General features: G+C 38.4%; 2 protein-coding genes across 9 annotated transcripts in view; one reads left to right on the plus strand and one right to left on the minus strand.

Annotated features, from left to right (window-relative positions):
* Nucleotides 1–8,597: 8,597 nt before the first annotated feature.
* Nucleotides 8,598–13,452, plus strand: si:ch211-202p1.5 (uncharacterized protein LOC103909337 homolog). The gene is made up of 4 exons (XM_060884243.1): nt 8,598–8,705; nt 11,681–11,846; nt 12,960–13,073; nt 13,153–13,452. The coding sequence occupies exons 1-4, from the start codon at nt 8,651–8,653 to the stop codon at nt 13,208–13,210; spliced, it is 393 nt and encodes a 130-aa protein (XP_060740226.1). The 5' UTR covers nt 8,598–8,650; the 3' UTR covers nt 13,211–13,452.
* Nucleotides 13,453–19,502: 6,050 nt separating this feature from the next.
* The window catches only part of adgrg6 (adhesion G protein-coupled receptor G6), a 35,037-nt gene continuing 30,332 nt past the window's right edge, over nt 19,503–24,207 (minus strand). For all 8 annotated transcript variants that reach the window (XM_060883368.1, XM_060883369.1, XM_060883364.1 and 5 more), the window contains 4 exons: nt 22,530–22,813; nt 22,288–22,389; nt 21,872–22,027; nt 19,503–20,292 (listed from right to left, as the gene is read on the minus strand). In XM_060883368.1, coding sequence (XP_060739351.1) covers nt 20,105–20,292; nt 21,872–22,027; nt 22,288–22,389; nt 22,530–22,813 — 730 coding nt within the window. In that variant the 3' untranslated portion in view covers nt 19,503–20,104. The remainder of the gene's footprint in view (nt 20,293–21,871; nt 22,028–22,287; nt 22,390–22,529; nt 22,814–24,207) is intronic.

The raw sequence follows: 24,207 nt of genomic DNA on the forward strand, positions 1-24,207 counted from the left end.
CACAGACTCTATCAGCACTACAGCGTCTCTCTCTCTCTCTTTTTTTTGGTAACCTTTTTTAAAATTATATATCCTGACATTGGTGTTGATTTTCCCTCATACAGATTTCGTCAGTTAAGTTCTAGAGAATTCTGGGCTCCTGATGAAAAGCCTGTAGACTCTATAATCATACAGGAAGTCACATCATCATCATCATCATCATCAACATCATATGTGATGATGATGTTGATAACATAATCATGTTCATACTGAATCAAAATAAAGCACATCAGGTTTTAATCTCTACAAATTCCATCCACATTGTTGAATGAAACCTAATAAAGATATTAATGCGGTATTTAGTGACCAGACGCAGGACAGACTTCACTCTGTGGCGTGTATTTGGATTTTCAGTACAGAAAACACTAAGAAAGTCTGGTGATTTTCAGAACTACCTGAGACTGAATGTCACACTGCTTTTAATGTCTCGTGTATAAATAAACATCCTTCTTTATTCATGACACTGTGTAATTGTTGTCAACGGTTTGTGGCTTAACACACTTTATTCCTCCTATAGTGTGGAGATACCAAAGTGTTAAAGTGTCAGATTTAAACATTTAGAGATTTAAAATCAAGCTTCACATCATGGCTTGTTGTCGTGAGTCCAAAGGAAAAATCTAAGACCTGTCTCAGGACAAACACTCTGTCCTTGAGTCCTCATCCTCAGTGGACCACCAAAGGAAGCCAATGGTTATCATTGCAAACCTTTTTCAGGAAAAGCATTCCTCAGTTTCTGGAGCAGACCATAATACATTATTAAGTTTTTATTGTCCTTTGTTTTCTACAAGATTCCATATCAATACAGTCATATTTTCATTAGTTTCACCACATGACTTTGGAATTTATTGGAATGTAAGATAAAGTAAAAACAGCCCACCGGTCATACAGCCAGACCCAGTTTACACACACACACGCACACACACACATATAGACAAAATTCACTGACAGATAAAAACTGTCAGTCTGTATCTCGACTCAGGATGGGTGTGTTTGAGCTTTCCAGAAATATAAAGCCAGGAAACAATGTGAAGTTTTTAAAAAGTCGTATTCCTGCCACTAACAAACAGTCCGTCTTCCCCCAGGAATATCTTATCACTTCCTTAGGAACTTTCCACACAGTGATGGATGAATGAGGAAAGGGAAATAATACAGAAATAATAATACAGAAAAGGACCAGCTGTTATCTTGTAAGTTCCAAAGAGATTGATTTGTCATTATAGTGGAGGAAATTGTATAGAGGTGAAAACTCAGCAAGGGTCAACATGAGAAAGGCAGAGAGAGTGAGAGAGAGAGTGAGAGAGAGAGAGAGGGAGAGAGAGAGAGAGAGAGAGAGAGAGAGAGAGAGAGAGAGAGAGAGAGAGAGAGAGAGAGAATAAAAAAGGCTGTTTTTGAAACGTGTTCCATCTTTAAATTTCTGGATATTTCACACACACACACACACAGACACACTCACACACACACACAGAGAATATGTTGCAGAGGAGTGAATCGAACCCTCATCTCTGGAGGTATGAGACAAACCACAAAGCCACAGTGTCTCCTGTACAAATAAATATTTTCTAATTAATTAGAAAATTATTTGGTGGCTTTTATTATACCGAGGTGTAGCATTGCTCTAAGATGAACAGGGATAAAACTAGGAAGTTAACGAGTATGATGTAGTATGATGTAATGTTAAATCACCTCAGGATCACGAGGCAAAAGTGGGGTTCTGTTTCAGGCTAATAGTTCTGTGTTTATGAGGACAGCAGCCTCATCCTGACCCTCATTAGAACTTCTGACATTTTGTTCTGATATTCCAGTGTTACTGTGTTACTGTGAAGACCAGACCCTGGATTCACTCTGCTCTTCACTTCACTTCTCTCTCATTCTGAGCGTTTCATCTCCTGACAGGTGTCTGAGGTTCCACTGAGGATTTGTTTGTGTGTGTGTGTGTGGTTGTTTGAATGTGTGTGAGTGTGTTTGTGTGGGTAAGTGTGTGTGTTTGTTTGTGTGAATGATTGTGTGCGTATATGTATGTGTGTGTGTTTGGATGTGTGTGATTGTGTGAGTGAGTGTGTGTGTTTGAGTGTGTGTGTGTGAGTGTGTTTGAGTGTGTGTTTGAGTGTGTGTGTGTGTGTGTGTGTGTTTGTGTGAGTGTTTGAGTGTGTGTATGTGTGAGTGTTTGTGTGTGTTTGAGTGTGTGTGAGTGTTTGTGTGTGTGTTTGAGTGTGTGTATGTGTGTGAGTGTTTGTGTGTGTGTGTGAGTGAGTGTGTGGTTGTTTGAGTGTGTGTGTGAGTGTGTTTGAGTGTTTGTGTGGGTGAGTGTGCGTGTTTGTGTGAATGATTGTGTGTGTATATGTATGTGTGTGAGTGTTTGGATGTGTGTGTTTGTGTGAGTGAGTGTGTGTATGTTTGTGTGTGTGTGTGTGAGTGAGTGTGTGTATGTTTGAGTGTGTTTGAGTGAGTGTGTTTGAGTGTGTTTGAGTGTGTGAGTGTTTGTGTGTGTTTGAGTGTGTATGAGTGTGTTTGAGTGTGTGTATATGTGTGAGTGTTTGTGTGTGTGTGAGTGTGTTTGAGTGTGTGTATGTGTGTGTGTGTGTGTGAGTGATTGAGTGAGTGTGTTTGAGTGTGTGTTTGAGTGAGTGTGTGTGTGTGTGTGAGTGTTTGTGTGTGTTTGAAGGTGTGTGAGTGTGTGTCTTTTTGTGTGTGTTTGAGTGTGTGTGAGTGTGTGTGTGTGTGTGTGAGAGAGTGTGAGTGAGTGCTTGTGTGTGTTTGTATATATGTGTGTGAGTTTTGAGTGAGTGAGTGTGTGTGTGTGTTCTGTCTGTACATTTTCGTACCATGCAGTAACATGTTTTTAAACCCAGATCTTGTTTCTTCTTTCCTTCTTCGTCAGTTTAAACAGCAAATTTCTCGTATTTTCTAGGAAGTGTCAGTGAAGAATTTCCTCATAAGGAAAAATATCACTTTATACTCGCACAAAAATGAGAGGAGGATTGACGGATTGACATTTGACCTCTGGGGCTGATATCCTTCCAGGTGAGGAATGTGTGTGTTTGGTTTGTCAGACTTATTGCTGATGGAATGTAGATAGTGTTTATAGGAGATGTTTGAGACGGGCACTGATCCAGCTTCATGTAGAGTTTAAAACCTCACTGTATTCATCAGGCCACATTCCTCTGACCCAACAGCCCCCCAAAAAACCCAGAACAACTCTTATTGTGCTTAATTAGTTGTGCTTACACACTTATTATATACACCTTTAACCCAGGTGCATAAGTATTCTTCATCAGTTCTGTCATAGCATCAAATTTTAGCATCAGTTTGCTAAGCACGTTTTTAAAAGATTTATTGCTCTCTTCTGCCCCCTAGCGGATTAACAAAGAGTAACATTTCAATTTCCCCTATTTTTTCATACTTTTTACTTAAATAACAATCCACCAGATATTAAATTAGACCACGGATTCATTATTCACTCAGTGGCTTACTGTTAATGTTGTAGGACGTTAATGTTGTTAACTCTTGCAATCCACCAGGCTGATGATTAAAAACATCCCACATGCTGTGGGAGCTGCGTTCTATAAGAAAGCTCCTCAAACAAACTGTCCTCTGGAAGGTCCAGCCTTCTAAAAGGTGAGGCGATGAGAATGGTACATGAACCCACAATTCCTTCTGAAGGCTCCTACAGTGACCTTTAGGACAGTGAGAAATGTTCCTGAGACCCAGATGATACACTGACAACATACTCGTTGTTTACTGCATTCTCACAGTGGGAAGTTCTCTCAGTGCCCCAGATCCTTGGCAATCTTCCATCACTCCAGTTTATTGGGAACTGGCGTGTATTCCCCTGCCAGGCTCTCCCTTCTTGCCATGGCAACACCGGGTCATTTTAGACACTTTTATTATAACCCTCAATATTTCAAGTATTAATTGATACTTTTAATCCCAGAAGCACCGACTGCTGATTTCGAAATATCTATCTATCTATCTATCTATCTATCTATCTATCTATCTATCTATCTATCTATCTATCTATCTATCTATCTATCTATCAGCAACAGTTCAGTCTATTCAGCTGTTTTAGTCAATATTCCATATCTAGATCTATCTATCCAGCTTCATGTTGCACTTTTGTGTTTTTCTTCACTGTCTGAAGTCAGCAGCTGCTTGACCCCACGGCACCTCCTACAGTCAGTGATTCCTCTTCAGTGCCACAGTAAACACTGTGTGAACACCATATGAGTGAAGACTGTGTGAGTGAACACCATGCGAGTGAACACCATACGAGTGAACACCACGCGAGTGAACACTGTGTGAGTGAACACCCTGCGAGTGAACACCCTGCGAGTGAACACCATACGAGTGAACACCACGTGAGTGAACACTGTGTGAGTGAACATCATACAAGTGAACACCGTACAAGTGAACACCACGTGAGTGAACACTGTGTGAGTGAACATCATACAAGTGAACACCGTACAAGTGAACACCACGTGAGTGAACACTGTGTGAGTGAACATCATACAAGTGAACACCGTACAAGTGAACACCACAGGAGTGAACACTGTGTGAGTGAACATCATACGAGTGAACACCCTGCGAGTGAACACCCTGTGAGTGAACACCACGCGAGTGAACACCATACGAGTGAACACCACGCGAGTGAACACCCTGCGAGTGAACACCCTGCGAGTGAACACCCTGCGAGTGAACACCATATGAGTGAGCACCACGCGAGTGAACACTGTGTGAGTGAACATCATACGAGTGAACACCGTACGAGTGAACATCACAGGAGTGAACACTGTGTGAGTGAACATCATACGAGTGAACACTGTGTGAGTGAACACCATGCGAGTGAACACCCTGCGAGCGAACACTGTGTGAGTGAACATCATACGAGTGAACACCATAGGAGTGAACACTATGTGAATGAACACCATACGAGTGAATACTGTGTGAGTGAACACACTATGAGTAAACACACTTTGAGTGAACACACTATGAGTGAACACCATGCCGTCTCTGAGGCCTCCTCTGGTAGGTTGACCACATCCTCTGTCTTACATGAAAGGACACATCTTGGACGCACATGTGGAGGAAAATCAGAGCTGATTATTATTTATTACACTGTCTGGAGACTCTGGTGTGGAGACGATGACTGAGAAGAACTCATGGTCATTATTTCAAGAGTTTCTCACACAAACACTGTTTTAAACAGACACTTACACTGACTGAGTGAATAACCAGTGACTATAGGTTTAATTTTTTCATAATTCATCATAAACACTAAAACTAAACTTCCAAAGTATTGGCACCTTTAATGAAAATGAGCAGAATGGAAATTATAAACTGACAGAAAAAAGTTCAAAATAAGGTGTAACAATGTTCACTTAGAGAAGATTAGACCCCTTTTGGACAATGAAGAACATTTCGCGTGTCCTTTAAGTTCTTTGTCACTCAGATGATGGGTTTTTCAGATGATGAGTATGGTTCCTCTCAAGGTTTCTTCCTCAGGGAGGTTTTTTCCTCACCACTTATTTTTCACTGCTCATTAGAGATCAATAGAAATACATTTTTTAAATGTATATCCTGAATTTATATCATTATAATTAAGCTATTAATTATAGCTATTAGCTAATTTAGCTAATTAGCTATTAAGCTAAGTATTTACACATTTCATCAGCTTCTTCATCATTACAGGAAATCTTCTTCTGCCTGTGTCACATTATCTCATGTCTCATAACCACACAAGACAAAAATGTCATACATTGTTCCAGATTTTGCTCTCTGCTCAGTGTCAAATATAAAATCTGCATCATGAGACACTGGGTGTCATTAGACAAGGCATGATTTCCGCACCACTGTCACCTATAGTTTGCTCATTGAGCACAAAATTCATTTAAATGTAACTTCATCATTTTTAATTTGTACAATGTCTGTAAACCTCTACAGTATCTATACTTGTAATCACTATATAAAAACACCTAAACTGAATGAATGTACTTCTGTGTAGTGTAATGTTCAGACCGTGAATTCTGAAGTGTTATATCTGACATCCACTAGGTGGCGCCTCTGGAACATGTGTCACACCCCGGAGTCCTACAGAGCTGTGACGTTGGAATAGAAATCTTTCTAGAAATAAACACAATGAGAGACAATATCAAATGAAATGCAGTAGAATGTATCTGGTAAACTTCAGGATAAAGTGACACTGTGACAAAGGTAATGAGCGCCATCATGTGAAGAGATTATCACCTGTGTTCTGACATGGTTTGTCATGTACATTAAGAGGTTTCAGTGTTAAGTTATGGTGTGAGCCTGTGATATTTCTGGTATCAACAAATTATAAATTAATACTAAACACTAAGAAATATGAATACATTAGGATCAAAATAACAGAAATGGGAGTTGTTCTTTCCCAGTTTGCCGTCTCCACAGCAGATCATCTGGTCTGCCTTATTGATTTAGCAGAGTTTTCTTCCTCCTTTCTGATTTTCTTCAAGCTCAGGACCGGTACAGAGAGTTAATCCCTCAGTGGCCAAGTTACTTCCCTGCCTGGGAATCGAACCCAGGCTGCTGCAATGACAGCTCAGGATCCTGCAGCTGGAACATCAGGGGACCAGAAACAGAAATAGGTGTAATAATCATATGTGTTTAGAAACAAACAAATACTGAGAAATATCAGTTTGCACCTAATCTGGCTTTATTCATGGTGTCATGTTTTACCGGTAAAATCTTGAAAGGAAACAGACTCTAAACGAACTCCATCCTCTTCTGGTTGAAACACAAAACATTACTCTTTCAGTTTAAATGATTATAACATTAGCAATAGTTTAGTTTTGTGTGATTGAATAATGGGGGGGGCATGGTGGCTTAGTGGTTCGCCTCACACCTCAAGGGTTGGGGGTTCGATTCCTGCCCCCGCCTTGTGTGTGTGGAGTTTGCATGTTCTCCCCGTGCCTCGGGGGTTTCCTCCGGGTACTCCGGTTTCCTCCCCCAGTCCAAAGACATGCATGGTAGGTTGATTTGCATCTCTGGAAATTTGTCTGTAGTGTGTGATTGCCTGAGTGAATGAGTGTGTGTGTGTGCCCTGCGATGGGTTGGCACTCCGTCCAGGGTGTATCCTGCCTTGATGCTCAATGACGCCTGAGATAGGCACAGGCTCCCCGTGACCCGAGGTAGTTCAGATAAGCGGTAGAAAATGAATGAATGAATGACTGAATGATCGAATAATGATGAACTAACTGTTTATTGTTGTCTTGTGTGCTTCACTAGTCATAATTTCAGGTAACAAGGTGACATTCGTACAACTTTACGACTGTTCTCATGTGATAGATTGAGGCATTTATAATACTGTTACAGTACTAAATATCGTCAGTGTGTGCATTTAAATGGAGGTTTGACGGAATAGTTTAACGCCATTTAAATGACAGATACACTGTAAATATTCTGTCCTTTAGTAAATCCCCATGATGTTTCTCACTGTTGCTTGACACCATGCCATTTATATTGAAGCTAAGTTCTTACCTCGGTAGTCTATATTTTTAGCAACTTCCTGAATGTACTACTTTTGGAAAGCTGCATTCTCTCTAAACGCAAATTCTAAACCGAACACAAAAATAGCAAGGGTTCAGAATTAGTCCCAGTGTTTCTCTGGTTTCTACTCTCAGCTCAGGAGCCGGAAAACAAGTGGGTAATTTTACCAGCAGCCACTGACAAACTGTTCATTAAACCTTTCCCGCAGACAAAAACAGACACAGGAGGTGGAGCTGGAGTCCCTCTGAAGTCCGCTCCCCTTCCTCTTCCACTCTTCAGCCTTACCTCACTAACCTAATTGCCATAGCTAAAGGCCCTGTGACCAAATATGTTGTTTTATGTGCAGCCAGGTCTTTAATTATCTTCCCTGAAGGTAAATCTCAGTCTTATCTCCACTAATGAGAAGTCAAAATAATCGAGATGCATCTGTAATACACCTGAACTTCATGAGATGACATATCATCTCCTCTGATAGGCCGCAGTGACGAGCCACTTTTCTGTCTCTTTACATCTCTTTAATCTGGATCTCAGTTACGACCGGTCATGAGTACGCTGAAAGACGTGAAACCGCACCAAAGATGGTCATCTGGGAGAAATTCCCTTCTGGCCACATTCCATTTTAATTGCACCAAAAGTTGAGGAACCCCTAGCAATTAAGTAAGTCTGGCATGCACATGCTTTAATTGAGGGGTTTTAATTGGTTTTTTAATTAAGAGCGAGGTTTACCACAGTGGTCTTCCCTTGGTTGGGGAAACGCTCCCAGACAGTGTCCTTTAAATAGTTTTACTGACTTAAAAATATAGTTTTGTTCATTTTTATACTCCAGGAATAGCTCCAGTGCTGTACAGCGCTCTAACTGGCAGATGAAATAATGCAGTAATAAATATACAGTATTAATGTAAGGATTCTACTGTATACATACAGTGTACCCCAGACCACACCAGCAAAGGAGGTGGGCGTCATCATCTGGAGGGGTTTAGAGTACAGACTGTACGGGAGACTCCAGAACTTCAGTTCCTGTACCCAATCCTCTGGATAGACATCTGAAGGTTTTCAGCTTTTAGATTTGTTTTGTTTGTACAGAACCTCTATGGATTTTTCCTCCATCCTCTTCCTCAGTGCCATTCTGATAATGGAACAAAAAGGTAAGTATGTTAAAATGTTTTGAAAATGTGGTATTCCTTTTCTGGAATATTACAAAAGCAATTTATTACTGACTTGCAATTAAAACAGATTATAGAGAATTAAAATGGACAACGTAATATTGTGCCTTTTTAAGGTTTTATTCAGTATCTTAAAACTAATGCATTTGACATTTTCTGTCTTGTTTTTAAACCTGTGTGATTCTGTTCATTCATTTGACTCCTGAATCAATTATTTGATTCCTGATGACTGATTTGTTATTGTTAATTCAGGTGGTGTGGCATTTCTTCTTTCCTTAACCTTAACGAATACTTTGTTGAAAGAGCTGTTGGAGGTCAAAGATCTAAAGACTCACACATGGTTTTTAATGTGATCTCCGTGATCAGGACAGATCTCTTCAGAGATCATCTGTTGCTTGTGAAATGAATATTTACAGTAGATAGTCTGAAGCAGTGAGAAATGTTTCCACAGAGCTTTCAAGAAACTGTGTTCCTGGGATTTAGGGTTAAGTTATATTTAAAATGTAATATCACATGAGTAAAAGAGCTGCTGTATCATCACAGGTGTGTCGGCGGTAGATAATGTCATATGACAGATAATCACAGATAATGACAGCTCATAACCACAGGTAATGAGAGTTAATGAGAGGTAATGAGAGGTGAACAGAAGTAATCACAGCTGATCAGAGCAGTGAGTGTGTGTATATGAGTAAGTGTGTGTGTGAGTGAGTGAGCGAGTTAGTGGGTATAGTGGGTGTGTTTGTGTGTATGTGTGTGTGAGAGTGTATATGAGTGTGTGTGTGGGGTGTGTACAGGTATGTGTGTTTGTGCGTGTTTGTGTGTTATTTCACTTCTTCATCTTTTTTTAGTTCAGCTAGTCTGAAACAGTAGCTGTGGATGGGGAGCTATACTACTTTACACTTATACTTTTTATTTCTCTCACCGTTCTGGTGTCACTTTATTGACTCGTTCACTCAGAATCCAATATATTCTCCTGTCACTGTTGTAGTTTATGTAGCTTGTGTTTTGTTTTTGATTTTTCAATTTGTTGTTCTTTGTCTCTATCTGTTGTGTCTTGATTAAGTTTATTTCCTTAACATCTCATGATACATCCATCATACATTATATAGGTTTTAGCAACTGATTCTGGAATATTTTCACACTGGCGCTTTACACATATTCATGTAGACTTCTCTTTCTGCTGATGGTGTTAGACGTTAGTCAGGATTTTCTGTGCATTTAAATGTATTGAAACGTAACCTGTTCGTGTCAGGACTTCTTCTGATTTATTATTACATCACTTTTCACATTGTTCATGTTCTACATCTTTTTAATGCGCAAACGAAAGGACTAAAATTGGACGAAGAACTTGATGGACAGAAGCAATCATGTAGGAGATGTGAAACACAGCATTCTCTGAAAAAATGACATTTTGTAAAAATCAATAAAAAGGTTTATAAGAGCAGAAAAAAGTGTGATTTCTGTGATGGACTTTAAAAGCCATTAGAATGAATCAGGACGTGATGGTAGAAGTGTCTATCTGGGCCACATGCCTGAAGAACAGGATACTCAGCAGATCCACTAAAACCTCATAGTTTTCCAGACAAACTTAACAGATACACGTGGTGATCTTTTCACATGATGGAGCAGATCACTTTATTGTCATTTTACTCTGAAATGACCAAGATAAATATTACAAATGCACTAAGTCGGTGTTCTCAAGACTTGGTGTGACACATGAGGTGTTTAGCAATGATCAACTCTCAGTTATTCACACCAATGCATTGATACAGATGTCAGTACAAACAGAGACACGTCTGACTCATAAAGCCAAAAACAGTATATATGATTTTTTCAGGGTCCTGAAAACACTTCTGGGATTTATTACTTTAACCAGTGTTTCTCCTCATAGGATGGAGCTTGGGAACAAATCTGCTACACGAGAATGAGAAGATGAAGGTAGAACAACAGAAACATTAGAAAGAACTACAGAAGTGCTACCCTTATCATGAAATACGTAACTTACTGTAGCAAGAACAGAACTACAGCCATTATCATACAACATTGAACCAGATGATGACACAGTTCTGAGGAGGAACTGATGAGATGTTCATTTCAAATGGTCAGAAGGAAGACTAGAAAATGACTAGAAATGTCACAATAGACTAAAGAGTCAGTATGTCTAGTGGAAGCTAACAAAAGTCTCATGAAAGCAATTTGTCTGAAGAGACTTTAAGTTTGTCTTAAATATTTCCATCAGCAGACCCCCAAGGCACGGGGAGAACATGCAAACTCCACACACACAAGGTGGAGGCGGGAATCGAACCCCCAACCTTGGAGGTGTGAGGCGAATGTGCTAACCACTAAGCCACCGTGCCCCCGCAGAATATATCTATTTATATCTATTTATCGTTGGTCATAATTTCTTTTGTTAAGTCTCATGACATTAAACATCTCAATCACAGTGTCAGACTTGAGACATCAGACACAAAATCCTTCTCACTGTTAACGCTGTGACTAATCATTAATAAGACAATAACTAGCACTTGGAATGTAGCTAACTGTGTTAATGATGCAGTCTACTGCCACCTTCAGGTTAAAGTGAAAATTACATCAAAGGTATGTTTTAATTCATTTCACTGCAGGCTGTGTTTAGTCCTGGGATTGAACTGGTGTTGAGGAATTCACTGTGTTTATATAGAAGATTATTTCTTTGGCATTGTAGCCCTGTTTGTTTTTTTGTCCACGATTTATCCCCTCGATTTAATCCGCACACAGATTTGTTCACACTTATTGTTCTTGTGCTGAATCTTCTGCACAAGAACAAAAGCTCTGCTAATCATTGACAATGTAAACATAGCCTTCTGTATATGCCTTCATGCCAAACAAACCTCATCAGTGAAAGTCTAATAAAATTCCCTAAAGATTTCTATGATATTTGTTGTGATGATATTTTATGTCTCTTCCTGTTTCCCCAGCCTTCACGGCATCCACAGTCCCTGTGTCTCAGGCTCGGAGAGTTTCACCCTCACAGATCAGCTCCAAGCCTCCACATCGTGAGAAACGCTGCTCCTGTGAGAATCTGAAGGATCGGGAGTGTGTGTACTTCTGCCATATCGGAATCGTGTGGGTCAACACACCCAGGTACACAACTGGCACTGAGTCAAACTAGACCACAATCACACAATGTCATAATTAATACAACGAACTGGTAGATCTGGAAGAATTTCACACTCATTTACAACCTGGTAACATTTTATTATTATTATTTAAAAAAAAGTAATTTTTTTTTGTTGTGGTGAATTATTTAAAAAATAAATAATTTGGATTATATTTTGTGACATATTTTAAAGTAATTGTATTGACTGCTGTTGCTATTAACCACACAGAAATACTCAGTCTTGTAGTTCAGCTGAAATACATGATTAATGCTGTTTGTTCACTCAAAACAAAAAAATTCGAAGGTGGAAATCTCTTGTATCTAATATATATATATATATATATATATATATATATATATATATATATATATATATATATATATATATACATATATATACTGAATATTATGTGTGTGTAATATTTCTTATTCAACATATATACAGTTAGATTTCAATATTTTCAATGATATGATCTTTTTCTGAAAGAAACAATCAGTTTTAATGAGTCTATTATAAAATATAAATAATCTCATTATTAGAAATTTTAATCCTAGATTAAGGATTAATTAAGGAATATTTTCATTTTTGAGATTGTCAAACTATCCTCCCCCGGTCCAAAGACATGCATGGTAGGTTGATTGGCATCTCTGGAAAATTGTCCGTAGTGTGTGATTGCGTGAGTGAATGAGAGAGTGTGTGTGCCCTGTGATGGGTTGGCACTCCGTCCAGGGTGTATCCTGCCTTAATGCCCAATGACGCCTGAGATAGGCACAGGCTCCCCGTGACCCGAGGTAGTTCGGATAAGCGGTAGAAAATGAGTGAGTGAGTGAGATCGTCAAACTAAAGAAAAACTCCAAAGATGAAGCAAAAATGTATCAGATAATCAGACTCTAAATCTCCATGAAAATCCAGTGAAGAACATCAAAGCATTGTATAATTTATAGACAGATGTAAAGCTGATGGAGAAACATTCCCACTCCTGACTTCCTGTTCTCAGTAAAGTTCAGTGTTTATGGACTACAGCAAGAGATTTTAGACTTTGCATTTCTGTACCAATAGAAGTTTCTTGTGTAGATACATTTTCACATCTTTTCAGTCAGGTGATTCCATACGGCGTCGGTTTCCTACAGATGCGCCTGAGAAGACACTTGGAGCGATGTTTTTGCACAGACAACAGAGACACCAAGTGTGTAAAGTTCTGCTCTCACAGGTAAGCAGACTGATAGCGATGAATTTCAACATGTTTATAGAGTTTATAGTGTCACATGTTAATCTTTTCTATTGTGTAGTGGTGAAAATACAAGCCTGAGATCCTCTGCAAGAACATTCAAAGAACAGTCAAGGTGAAGGAGCGGAGACCATGATGAACTGTCAGGAGGAAGAAGCAAAAGAAGGAGAAGAAGAAGATAAATATATTTGCACAGATTTTTTAATTAAAATCTATAACGTCTAGGCGTGAAGATGGTTTGTGATCATATTTCATGTTTAATACGCACAGGATCTTTGTGTAGAGCTTGTTATATTTGTGAATGTACACGTGAAAATATTTGGACGTGTGCAGCCAAGACCCACAAACCCACAAGCACTTCAGTGGCCTTGCTTCCAATCATCAGCTACACCCAAGGAGTCTGGATCAACCCAAGAATCCTGGGAAATGATGTCATCTACATGAAAGAGTTTTATCACAATGCTAACGACTAAGATTTATTAGAAAAAAACAGTGAGATTATTCAGTACACAGTGAGAAGACTTGTGTTCTCTAGAGACAGAATAATGATCGACTGAAGGAAAAAGTCTCCTGCTTGCACTTTCTGTTCTGAAGATGTAAACTGGCTGTGTGTGTGTGTGTTTGTGTTTGTACTAGGACCTCTCCTTCTCTAAATGTATCCTAACACCCCCTTCTTGTTTACCCATGATTGTGTAAGTCATTTTTTTAATAGTTATATATTAAAATAAATAAATAAATAAAAATTCAATCCTCGACCTGACGAGGTAACGACAACCTCTTTGTGATGAGACAGCAGGCAATATGAGTTTATGTATTAAATGTGTATTGAGACTTTTATGGTTTGGAGTGTAAAAATATTTCTGTATAATATAATATCAGATATCTGTGTGTATCATGTACTCTAATGAAATATTTATTTATTTTGTTTGTGAATGCTATAAATAAATCAAATGTGTTTTTTGCATCACGCTGGAGAAAATGGGCACATCGGGCAAGTTAACTCCACCCTCCACTAAAATGGCCAAACGAAAGATGGACAATAGGAGCTTTCATTATCTGTTCACGAATATAAAGGACAGACCTGTTTGTCTTGTGTGCTAACGGAGCTAACGTGTCTGTAACGAAAGAATATAACATAAGAAGACATTAGTCGAAAAGTTGGATTTTCATTGAATGAAATTATCATTTTTGGCTGTTTTGTTGTTGGTTTTGAAAAAGATCCACTTCAAAAAGGAACTTAAAATGATCCAGTGAGAGGCATCATTTATTTTATTTATTTAAATAAGAAATGAACACCACTGATGTGTCTTTTATTTCAAATTTAATTTCTTTTGTGTTTGTAATATCAAGCTCTGGTTGTTCCAAATCCTGTGTTCAAGCAAGACTAAAGTTTGTTTCCATATGATAACATAACATATGGTTGAACATTACGTATCAGTTGCAGTTCATTTTTCAATAAATATTCAGTTTGGCCCGTGTCTTTATCTCAGTTTTATATTTTAACCCACTGTGAATTTGAGTTTGACGCCCCTGGCCTAAAGGATCAAGAGGGTATTCAAGAGCTTAAAGGTTATCAACACTGTTACAACGTCCACCAGTGGCTCTGTATGTGAGTAAGATACGCACACACACATACATGCACACACACCCACACTCTCAAACTCACACTCACAAATACACCTACATGCACTCACACACACACACACACACACTCACACACACACATACATGCACTCACACACACAGACGCACAAATATACATACATGCACTCACACACACAGACGCACAAACACACAAGCACAAACAGTCACATGAACACTCACGCAAGCTCACAAACACACATACACGCACACACACACACACACACACACACACACACACAGATTCTCGTCTCTTCTAGAGAATTGGATCATGGTGGTGTTTCTGAAGGTAAATGTTGTGTAGCCGGCTGTTTATTCTGGAATGTTGGTTCACCTCACAGGAAAACTTTTACAGGAGATCTCTGGAAGGAATTTGTGGAGGTCTCATTTACTAACAGGAAGAAAGATCAAACACTCCCTACTGCTCTCTCGCTCTCTCTCTCTCTCTCTCTCTCTCTCTCTTCACTCCTATACAAAATAGAATTACAGGTCCCAGGACTCTGGTGTAAAAACATTTTTCTTTTTTTTTTTAACAAGTTGGTGTAAAAATGCTTTTAGCAGTTAGTTATGTTCTGGTCTTCAACACATGCGGGAAGGGAAAATATTTCATAGTTGCTATAATTAAATAAACAAGAACTGAAGTATTTTTAATATCATGACAGTAAAACACTTTAAATGTTTTTTAGATCAGACACAAACATTCTCCTCATCAGCACCATTTTCAGTCAAAAGAATCACAAAACAAAAGGCCACTTTTCTGTTTTTCCACATAAAATGAGCTCATACAAACCTATCACTGATTCAAAAACAGAGGTAAAGTTTTTAATAAATAACTTCATCATAACTCCACTGCTGCAAAAAACATTCATCGTTGATTAACATTTAAAACTTAAAATCATTCAGGACTCAACTTCTTACCACACTATTAAACACCAGTTCTACTCTTTGCTTTTCCCTGCCATATCTTTATTTGTCTTGTAATATAAATCACTCTTTTAGCTTGTCCATTAAAAAAAGTTAACAACTTACTTCTTTTCCTTTGGGATGTTCTATGATACGGACCAAAATGAAGTCAGTTAGTTTTAAATCAGGAATAAAAACAATTTTCGGACAGGGATCTGAAGTAAAAGGTAATATTCTTTAATATTAAAAGAATATTCTTTCAGTAATGTGTGTTCTTCCGCTATGAACCTTTTCTTTAACATATCTAGCACTTTTCCAACCTGTCGTTCAGACTGAACCCTCAAATGAGATGCCAAATTAACTATAGGATTTGAGATGGCCCTGGCGTGGCTTCACAAGCCTTGTTTAACCTCGATCCATGAACAAGGGGTTCCAGCAGACAAAACAACGATGTATCTTGCCTCCAGACGTCTGTAGATTGCTAGAATCCATACAAAAAAGCTCAGAGTTCAGAGTCACTCCATTTACACGGTTCAGCATCGGCCTCTTTTCTCAGACAAGATCCAATGGTCCTGTTAAATATCTCTGTATAAACATAAATCTAAAGGCTTGTCTTTCTGCTGCCCAGATAAATACGTCCTTGTCCACCTTCTCCCTGAGAAGAAAGAGTAAGCTCTTATCTATCCAGTGAAATCTGTTCCAAAAGAAATCCACTATAATGGGTTGTAATTTTTCCGTAAGTCCACTAGGAGGACATTTTTGGGAAAAGCCATTTCCATTTTTCTAACATTCCTTTTATTTTTTCTAAAACACCTTACTTGTTTTTTTTGTTTGTTTGTTTGTTTGAAGCTGTCATGCACGTGAAACAGGTTAGATCCAAATGCTGGTTTATTAGGCAATATCCCAAACAGGCAAGGGTCAAACATCAGGCAAACAACAACATCAAAGGAAATCCAAAAACAGTAGTCAATAATCCAGGCGTAGGTCAGGGCAGGTAGCAAACATTCATAAACACGATAAACAAGCAGGGTCAAAACAAGGTAATAGACGCTCAGAATGCAGACAGTTCAGTTCAGTTCAGTTCAGTTCACTTTATTTATAAAGCACATTTAAAACAGTCACAGGACTGACCAAAGTGCTGTACAATAACAGGTGTTACTAAAAAAAATACATAAAAAAATAAAAAATAAAAAACTTCACGCCATCAGAGAGTTCTGAGTGAGCTTAAATAGACCAGGTGAGTACAAACAGGAAACAGGTGTGCTGAGTTGGTGGTGCAATGGATTGTGGGAAATAGAGTCCTGATGATAAAGTGCAGCAAATCCTCTGCAGGCCAGCAGAGGGAGCCCTCATGGCTCTCATAACAGAAGCGTAGCATCATCACCAATATACACTCCCAAATATTGTACTCCATTTCCTTTCCAGGTCAAGCCTCCAAGTAGTTTGGGAGGATCTGCAGACCCCTCACCACATTTCAGTGTTTCAATCTTTGACCAATTTGATCATTTTTCAGAAGAATTCAAAGTCACTTGTGATTTTATTAACATCATTCTGAAATTTTGATGTTTGATTAAAACTATAACAGGGCTCTCAAGTTTTGAAGACAGGCAAGTGTGACATGTCCCCCCCCCCCCCCCCAATTAAAAAATAAAAAATAAAATAAATAAATAAATAAATAAATAAATAAATAAATAATGGGCAGTTGTTTTTGGAAAGGATCACTGACTGCAATTTAACCAAATACAAAGTATTTGTTTCATTTCCATTTATTAATTTGTGTGTGTTTGTGTGTTTGTGTGTCTGTGTGTGTGTGTGAGAGAGAGATTACAGTATGACTGGTGTTGTTTATTGTAAGTGTTTGTTGCCTTTTTTGACTCCTTTATCATTTGTAATGTTGCTCCCATTTAAAACAGTTCGGCTCAAGCCCAGACATTTTTAAGGTCATGATTGAGGACAATGTCCCGTACAGAGACAAGCTGTTTCGTGTTGAGGTTTTGTTCAAATTGAAAATACCCTCTCTAATGAATATGTTTTTTTTTTCATTGGTTGTTGCCTTAAATCTTACCCATATACAATAGTGCTAGTTTCTGATTGTCTATTGTGTAGCCTCTATTTTTGATTGGCTGATAAGTGTCAGGCTCGACTAAGAACTCCAGGGGAGACAGCGATGCGGACTGATACGTTTTGGGCGCTGCGGCATATTAAATATATGATAAATAGTCAAAAGGTTTTTCTGCGTGAGAAATACGATGTGTGGTGGGAGAGCGTGACAAAAGAACAAAATGAGTGAGTCACTCTCAATGCGTGACACTTGACAGCCCTGCAATAATATCATCAGCTTAGGCAACAGTGTGACTTTACTGAAGTAGGTTACACACCAGCCTTCAAGTTTTTTTTAATTTTCACAAACAGAGGTTCAATTGCCAAAACATATTACGTTCTGGATAAAACAAATCTTTGTCTAATCCCTCTTTGAAAGCCAGAGCTGAAATCCAAACTCCTCCAGCGTACATCATGGATAGCTGTGCTCAAACTGGTCTGATGCTTTTTCCTGATCTATAGAAATAAGTCCTGTATTTAAATTCAATAATCTGGAGATGTCTAAATTGTCTCCTATCTATTAGACACACATGAAGTCTGGTCATGATGAATTTCCTGAACAATCAACTTCCTCAATGGCCAAAACCTTAGATCAATTTTTTAGATCAGAGCACAGAATTGAACTGGGTTGCCAGTTCTTTGCATCTTTTACATTTTGTTTTTTTTTAGTAGAATGTTATGATTGCTCTTCTGCAGCTCACTTTAACAGTCCATCAACCAGACTTTCATTGAGTGCTGTGAGGAAATCTTAATTAGTCAACTGGGAGACCATCAATTCCAGCTGCTCCGCCTGCCATATTCCATGCTCCTCAATGAAATCTGCATTTCTTCCGCTGAAATGGACCTCTGAAGTTCAGAAGTGGTATCATGTGACACTTTCAGGAACCCTGTGAAAAACAAATTGGCTGGCTCGCCACCTCTGGACTCTCGCTTTTATACAAATTTAAACAGAACAAAACGTCCCTTTTCTTGATTTCATTAGGATCTTTTATGTCTTCTCCAGTTGCTGAATATAAAAAGTGAATATATTTATATCTTTTTTTCTAAACTAAAGACGCACAATTTTACTTCATCTACCATTTCAGTGCCTTCCATACTTTTGGTATACTTCTTCCCATGCTGACATCCAAAGTTGCATTGCCCTCATCCACAGTATTTATTACTCTAACTTTATCCAGCACATCATTCAACCATTCTTTACTAGGTTCTGCATTTCCATTTCCATCCCTGTTTCTTGTGTTAACACTTGATGCTTCACCAGTTTCTACCTGTCTGTTCTTCATTTTTATCTAAACTTGTCATATTTTTTGAGGCTGCATAAATCACATAACTATAATTGTCTACTTTAAATTTTCATGACAATGTTTAGCTCTTTGTTTTCATTATTTAAGATCATGTGTATCTTCTTCAGCTGAAGTGATCTACAACCTAAAGGTCTTTCTGATTTTAGCCACAGCTCTACCATGCCTCATCAGTTCTCAAACCATATCATCCTGATTAAAAAGTAGTGCATTTGAAATCGTGATGCCGACTAGACCAAAGACATTAGCAAAAGTTTGATGTGATTGTCATTTTAATATTTTTTTTTCTACCATTTTCCATGTCCTTCGCAGTCCACAGATTGAACAGGTCTGAAATTGAAAAGACGACAAGTTCTGTTCTGTCCCTACATTCCCTGGTTTACATCTCTGTACTCTTCACTTTGCTGATGAAACACAGCCATGGAATATAAAAGTCGCAAACCAGGCAATAACGATCCATCCTTCATTTTATAAATCTTTGGGGACAAGACTGTCCTGCATTTTTATTTCCAATGAAGCAGAAGTATAAATAAAAAGATACAAAAACCTTAAACATTTACAAACAGCGGCAAAATATACAGTAGGAAGGTGGTAGTAATACAGAGAGAAAGTTTACTTGGCTTCTTTTGTTAATGAGAGAAAACTTAAATCTAACAGAATTACAGAAGACGCTTCGATTCTACTTTCAGACACAAACAACTGCATAATCTCTGGAGACATTTTCATTTCCAATAAAGCAGAAGTATAAATAAAGGAAGATGTGTGCTGTATATACAGAAGCGAACTTCAATGCGATATTAAAAATCACGTTAACAAAAAAACCCCAACAAAAGACAATTAGAAAAAAAAAAACACAAAGCAACGTACAGTTAAATATAGCGTGGATATTTACAACACACTCAAAGTCAGTTTGAACATCACAGTATAGAAAACATACACTCCTTCTTTACGGCTTCCTACTGAAAGGATTATGCAGGTGTCTATGCTGGTTGGTTAGCTCAGTACGATACAGTACACACATCTGTACACATCTGTCCCTTACATCGCACCATCTCTCTCTTTCTCCGTCTAAAACTTGGTGCTATGGCTGAAGCTGTCGGACAGGATGATATTTTTGTAAAAGTTGTCAGAGCGCACTGAACAGTAGCCCTTCACCTTGTCCAGAACTTGATGTACAGGCAGAATGGAGGAGGAGGAGGATGCATCTGAGTCAGAAGTGCTGCACTTCTGGTTGGCCTGGATGGAATAGGGTTTACCTGAAAGACAAGATTTTAGTGAAACCTGTGAGCATCTGCAAAGAAACAATATTATTAGCACCGTTCAGTGCTGAGTACTGATTTTTGATGGTAGCACTGCGCCATCACAGCTCCAGGCTCCTCAGTTTGATCTTCAGCATGGATTACTGCATGTTCTCCACATGTCCATGCAGGTTCCCTCTGGAGATTCTACTGTTGTGTAAGCTTCAATGGGAGGCTGAGGCTAGATAGATACCTTCAGACCAAGTGTACCATCTATTATATAAGGGAATATCTAGGAGACATGTCTAGGAATCTACATCTCATACGAGAATGAGGACAAAAATGGGAGAAATTACTGTGGAATGATTTCTAACAGGAGGCATCCACCATCAAGATAAAGATACTACAATCGCCCTTAGATCAGCTGTTACCGTCTGGTCTTCTGTAGGTTCAGCCTCAGCATCCCACAATTCCCCTCTACATCACACCCTTTGATCTATAACCACTTCATATGTCCTTCATATATCATGGTTAAGATCTGAGATAAGATCTAAGAAGAAAAGCTGAGTGATAAAGTTTGATTAACTGGTTTGCTGAGTAGGTGTCTAATGGTGAAAGACCTAACTGATGATTTGCCCAAGCAAGCAATGTATATATATGATTTCCTACAAAATGGTGTCAAGTCTGGACCTCCTGAAGTTGTATATATTGTATATAGTATTAATCGTCTCTTGGTCATTTTCTAGTCCAATGAAATAAGGATTAATGAACATTAGAGCAGCACACCAAGATTATTAACACACAACCGAGTATTACATACTAAAATATTGCAATATTAGAAATCCACAAGTATTACCAAACCAAGTAATGTTAACAAAGTATGAAAAAAGTTATGTATTAAAAACACATGTACTGATTAAAAATAGGTCCACAGAAATGATCAGTTTCAGCATGCTAATAAATGGTGAAGTGAACAGAACTCTATTGATGCTTTCTGTTCAAATCTGAGATCTGCTGCTCAACAGACACAAACCTCTTCATTACACTGATCCTATTGGTCACTGTGGCCTTAGTTTTACTCACTAATGAGATAAACCACTCTGTTAATGTTACGCATGGATGTATGCAGTATTAATGCACGTGACCTGCTTATGCTCATGTTAAAGGAGTTAAAGGAACCTTGATGTAAAGGATTAAAGAATATCGTATTTCTTACATGAACCGCTTCGTACACCTGAACATCATGCCGTACCCTAGAACCAACAAACAACTGTGGCATTAGACAAAACAAACGAATTCTCAGCCATTTGTTATGTAATTTCCACAAGTGTAGATTAAGTGCGCTTAAATCTAAGCTGAATCTAAAGCTGCTTTGTGACAACGTGCATTGCTAAAATCTCCATACCAGCATACTGACAAAGTCAGTTTTTGTCAGTATACGATGTTGTTGCAAGGAAATGTGATGAGTGTAAAATGAGTGAAATGAAAAGTGTAAAATGAGTGACTTTGGTCAGGTTTAGCTAAGTGATTTTCATGCTAACACAAAATCTGTGTTTATTAAACAACCTGAAAACAGCATGCTGTAGGACTTGCTCACCTGAACTGCTGTGTCGCTTTGCAAAAGGGTTCAGCGTGACTCTGGCTTTGGAAGTCCAGTTGACTGTGGTGGAGCCATACGAGCTGGAGGACAGCGACTTCCCGATATTATCAGAGCTCACCTTCTTGGTGTTGTTTGTGGCAGTCTTGCTCCAGTCTGTGACAATTAGCCAAATGTTAGCATCTGAGGGTGACGGTATTGGATGTAACAGCAATTTACATTTATAATGCTTAATCTCTTAATCTCCCTTCATGCAATGTTTCCTCCTGTGAACTCATGACATCACCTGGCTTTGTCATATTAAATATTCCAACTCATCTAAATCATATAAAGATTGTTAACATTCGTCCAAAACGACACCATTTTTACATTTTCCCGAAAGATCAGACGAGCTACGTGTGTCTGTATTGAGATACCTGAATTGTCAGCCAAGCGTAACTTTCCACAGCATAAATATCTTCTCCACTGCTTCTGCACATTTTCTTTCAGAGCACAATGGAATATGAAGATGAATAGCCCTGTAGGATAGATACGAGTTTCTTTATTTATTAACTGATTGGTAATTTGGTAAACATCTAAAAAGGATAGATTCCGAGCGACCTGTCAGTAGGACCTTCATGCTTTAAATCATATCTGAGTCTTGTCATATCTCACCCACCTTGCAGTGAGTTGAAAATGGAGAAGAGGTACATAAATGCCAGATTGACCGGCCCCCAGGCGAAGAAGGCAAAGCCCCAGGTCATGCCGAGCAGGAAGGTGAGGCTGATGACGCTGCGCAGGTTACGCAGCACTTCCTCCTGAAGCGTGCGGTTGTTACGTTTTCCATTCCTGCCGCAGATCTGCATCATCACCACGATAAACATGGCCACATTCAAAAGGAAGATGACGCAAAAGTAGGCCACACACGTCACGTAGAACACGGCCTTGCTCCGAATCCAGCAACTGATCAGACACAGGGGATCAGAATCAGTGAGAAGTGTAGAGTTGTATAGTGTTGTGTGTGTATATATATATATATATATATATATATATATATATATATATATATATATATATATATATATATATATACACAGTGTGTAGTGTTGTGTGTATATCTACAATATGTTGTGTAGTGTGTATATCTGCAGTGTGTAGTGTAGTGTTGTGTAGTATAATGTAGTATGTATATCTACAGTGTGTAGTGTTGTCTAGTATAATGTAGTGTGTATACCTGCAGTGTGTAGTGTGCTGTGAATAACTGCAGTGTGTAGTGTAGTGTAGTGTTGTGTAGTATAATGTAGTTTGTATATCTGATATATTTGCAGTGTAGTGTAGTGTGTATATTTGCACTGTGTAGTGTAGTGTTGTGTAGTATAATGTAATGTGTATATCTGCAGAGTGTAGTGTTGTGTCATATAATGGTGTGTGTACATCTGCAGTGTGTAGTGTAGTGTGTATATATATATGCACTGTGTTGTGTAGTATAATGTAGTGTGTATATCTGCAGTGTGTAGTGTAGTATTTGTAGTATAATGTAGTGTGTATATCTGCAGTGTGTATATCTGCAGTGTGTAGTGTAGTTACTATATCTACAGTGTGTAGTATTGTGTTGTGTAGTGTAGTGTTGTGTAGTGTAATGTAGTATGTATATCTGCAGTGTGTAGTGTAGTGTTGTGTAGTATAATGTAGTGTGTATATCTGCAGTGTGTGGTGTAGTGTGTATATCTGCAGTGTGTAGTGTAGTGTTGTGTAGTATAATGTAGTATGTATATCTGCAGTGTGTAGTGTAGTTACTATATCTACAGTGTGTAGTATTGTGTTGTGTAGTGTAGTATAATGTAGTGTGCATATCTGCAGTGTGTATACCTGCAGTGAGTAGTGTGTATATCTGCAGTGTGTAGTGTAGTGTTGTGTAGTATAATGTAGTGTGTATACCTGCAGTGTGTAGTGTAGTGTTGTGTAGTATAATGTAGTTTGTATATCTGCAGTGTGTAGTGCAGTGTTGTGTAGTATAATGTAGTGTGTATATCTGCACTGTGTAGTGCAGTGTTGTGTAGTATAATGAGCTATGTATATCTGCAGTGTGTAGTGTAGTGTTGTGTAGTATAATGTAGTATATCTGCAGTGTGTAGTGTAGTGTTGTGTAGTATAATGTAGTGTGTATATCTGCAGTGTGTAGTGTAGTGTTGTGTAGTATAATGTAGTGTGTATACCTGCAGTGTGTAGTGTAGTGTTGTGTAGTATAATGTAGTGTGTATATCTGCAGTGTGTAGTGTAGTGTTGTGTAGTATAATATAGTATGTATATCTGCAGTGTGTGGTGTAGTGTGTATATCTGCAGTGTGTAGTGTAGTG

Source organism: Tachysurus vachellii, chromosome 12 (assembly GCF_030014155.1).
Source record: "Tachysurus vachellii isolate PV-2020 chromosome 12, HZAU_Pvac_v1, whole genome shotgun sequence".
Taxonomy (NCBI): domain Eukaryota; kingdom Metazoa; phylum Chordata; class Actinopteri; order Siluriformes; family Bagridae; genus Tachysurus; species Tachysurus vachellii.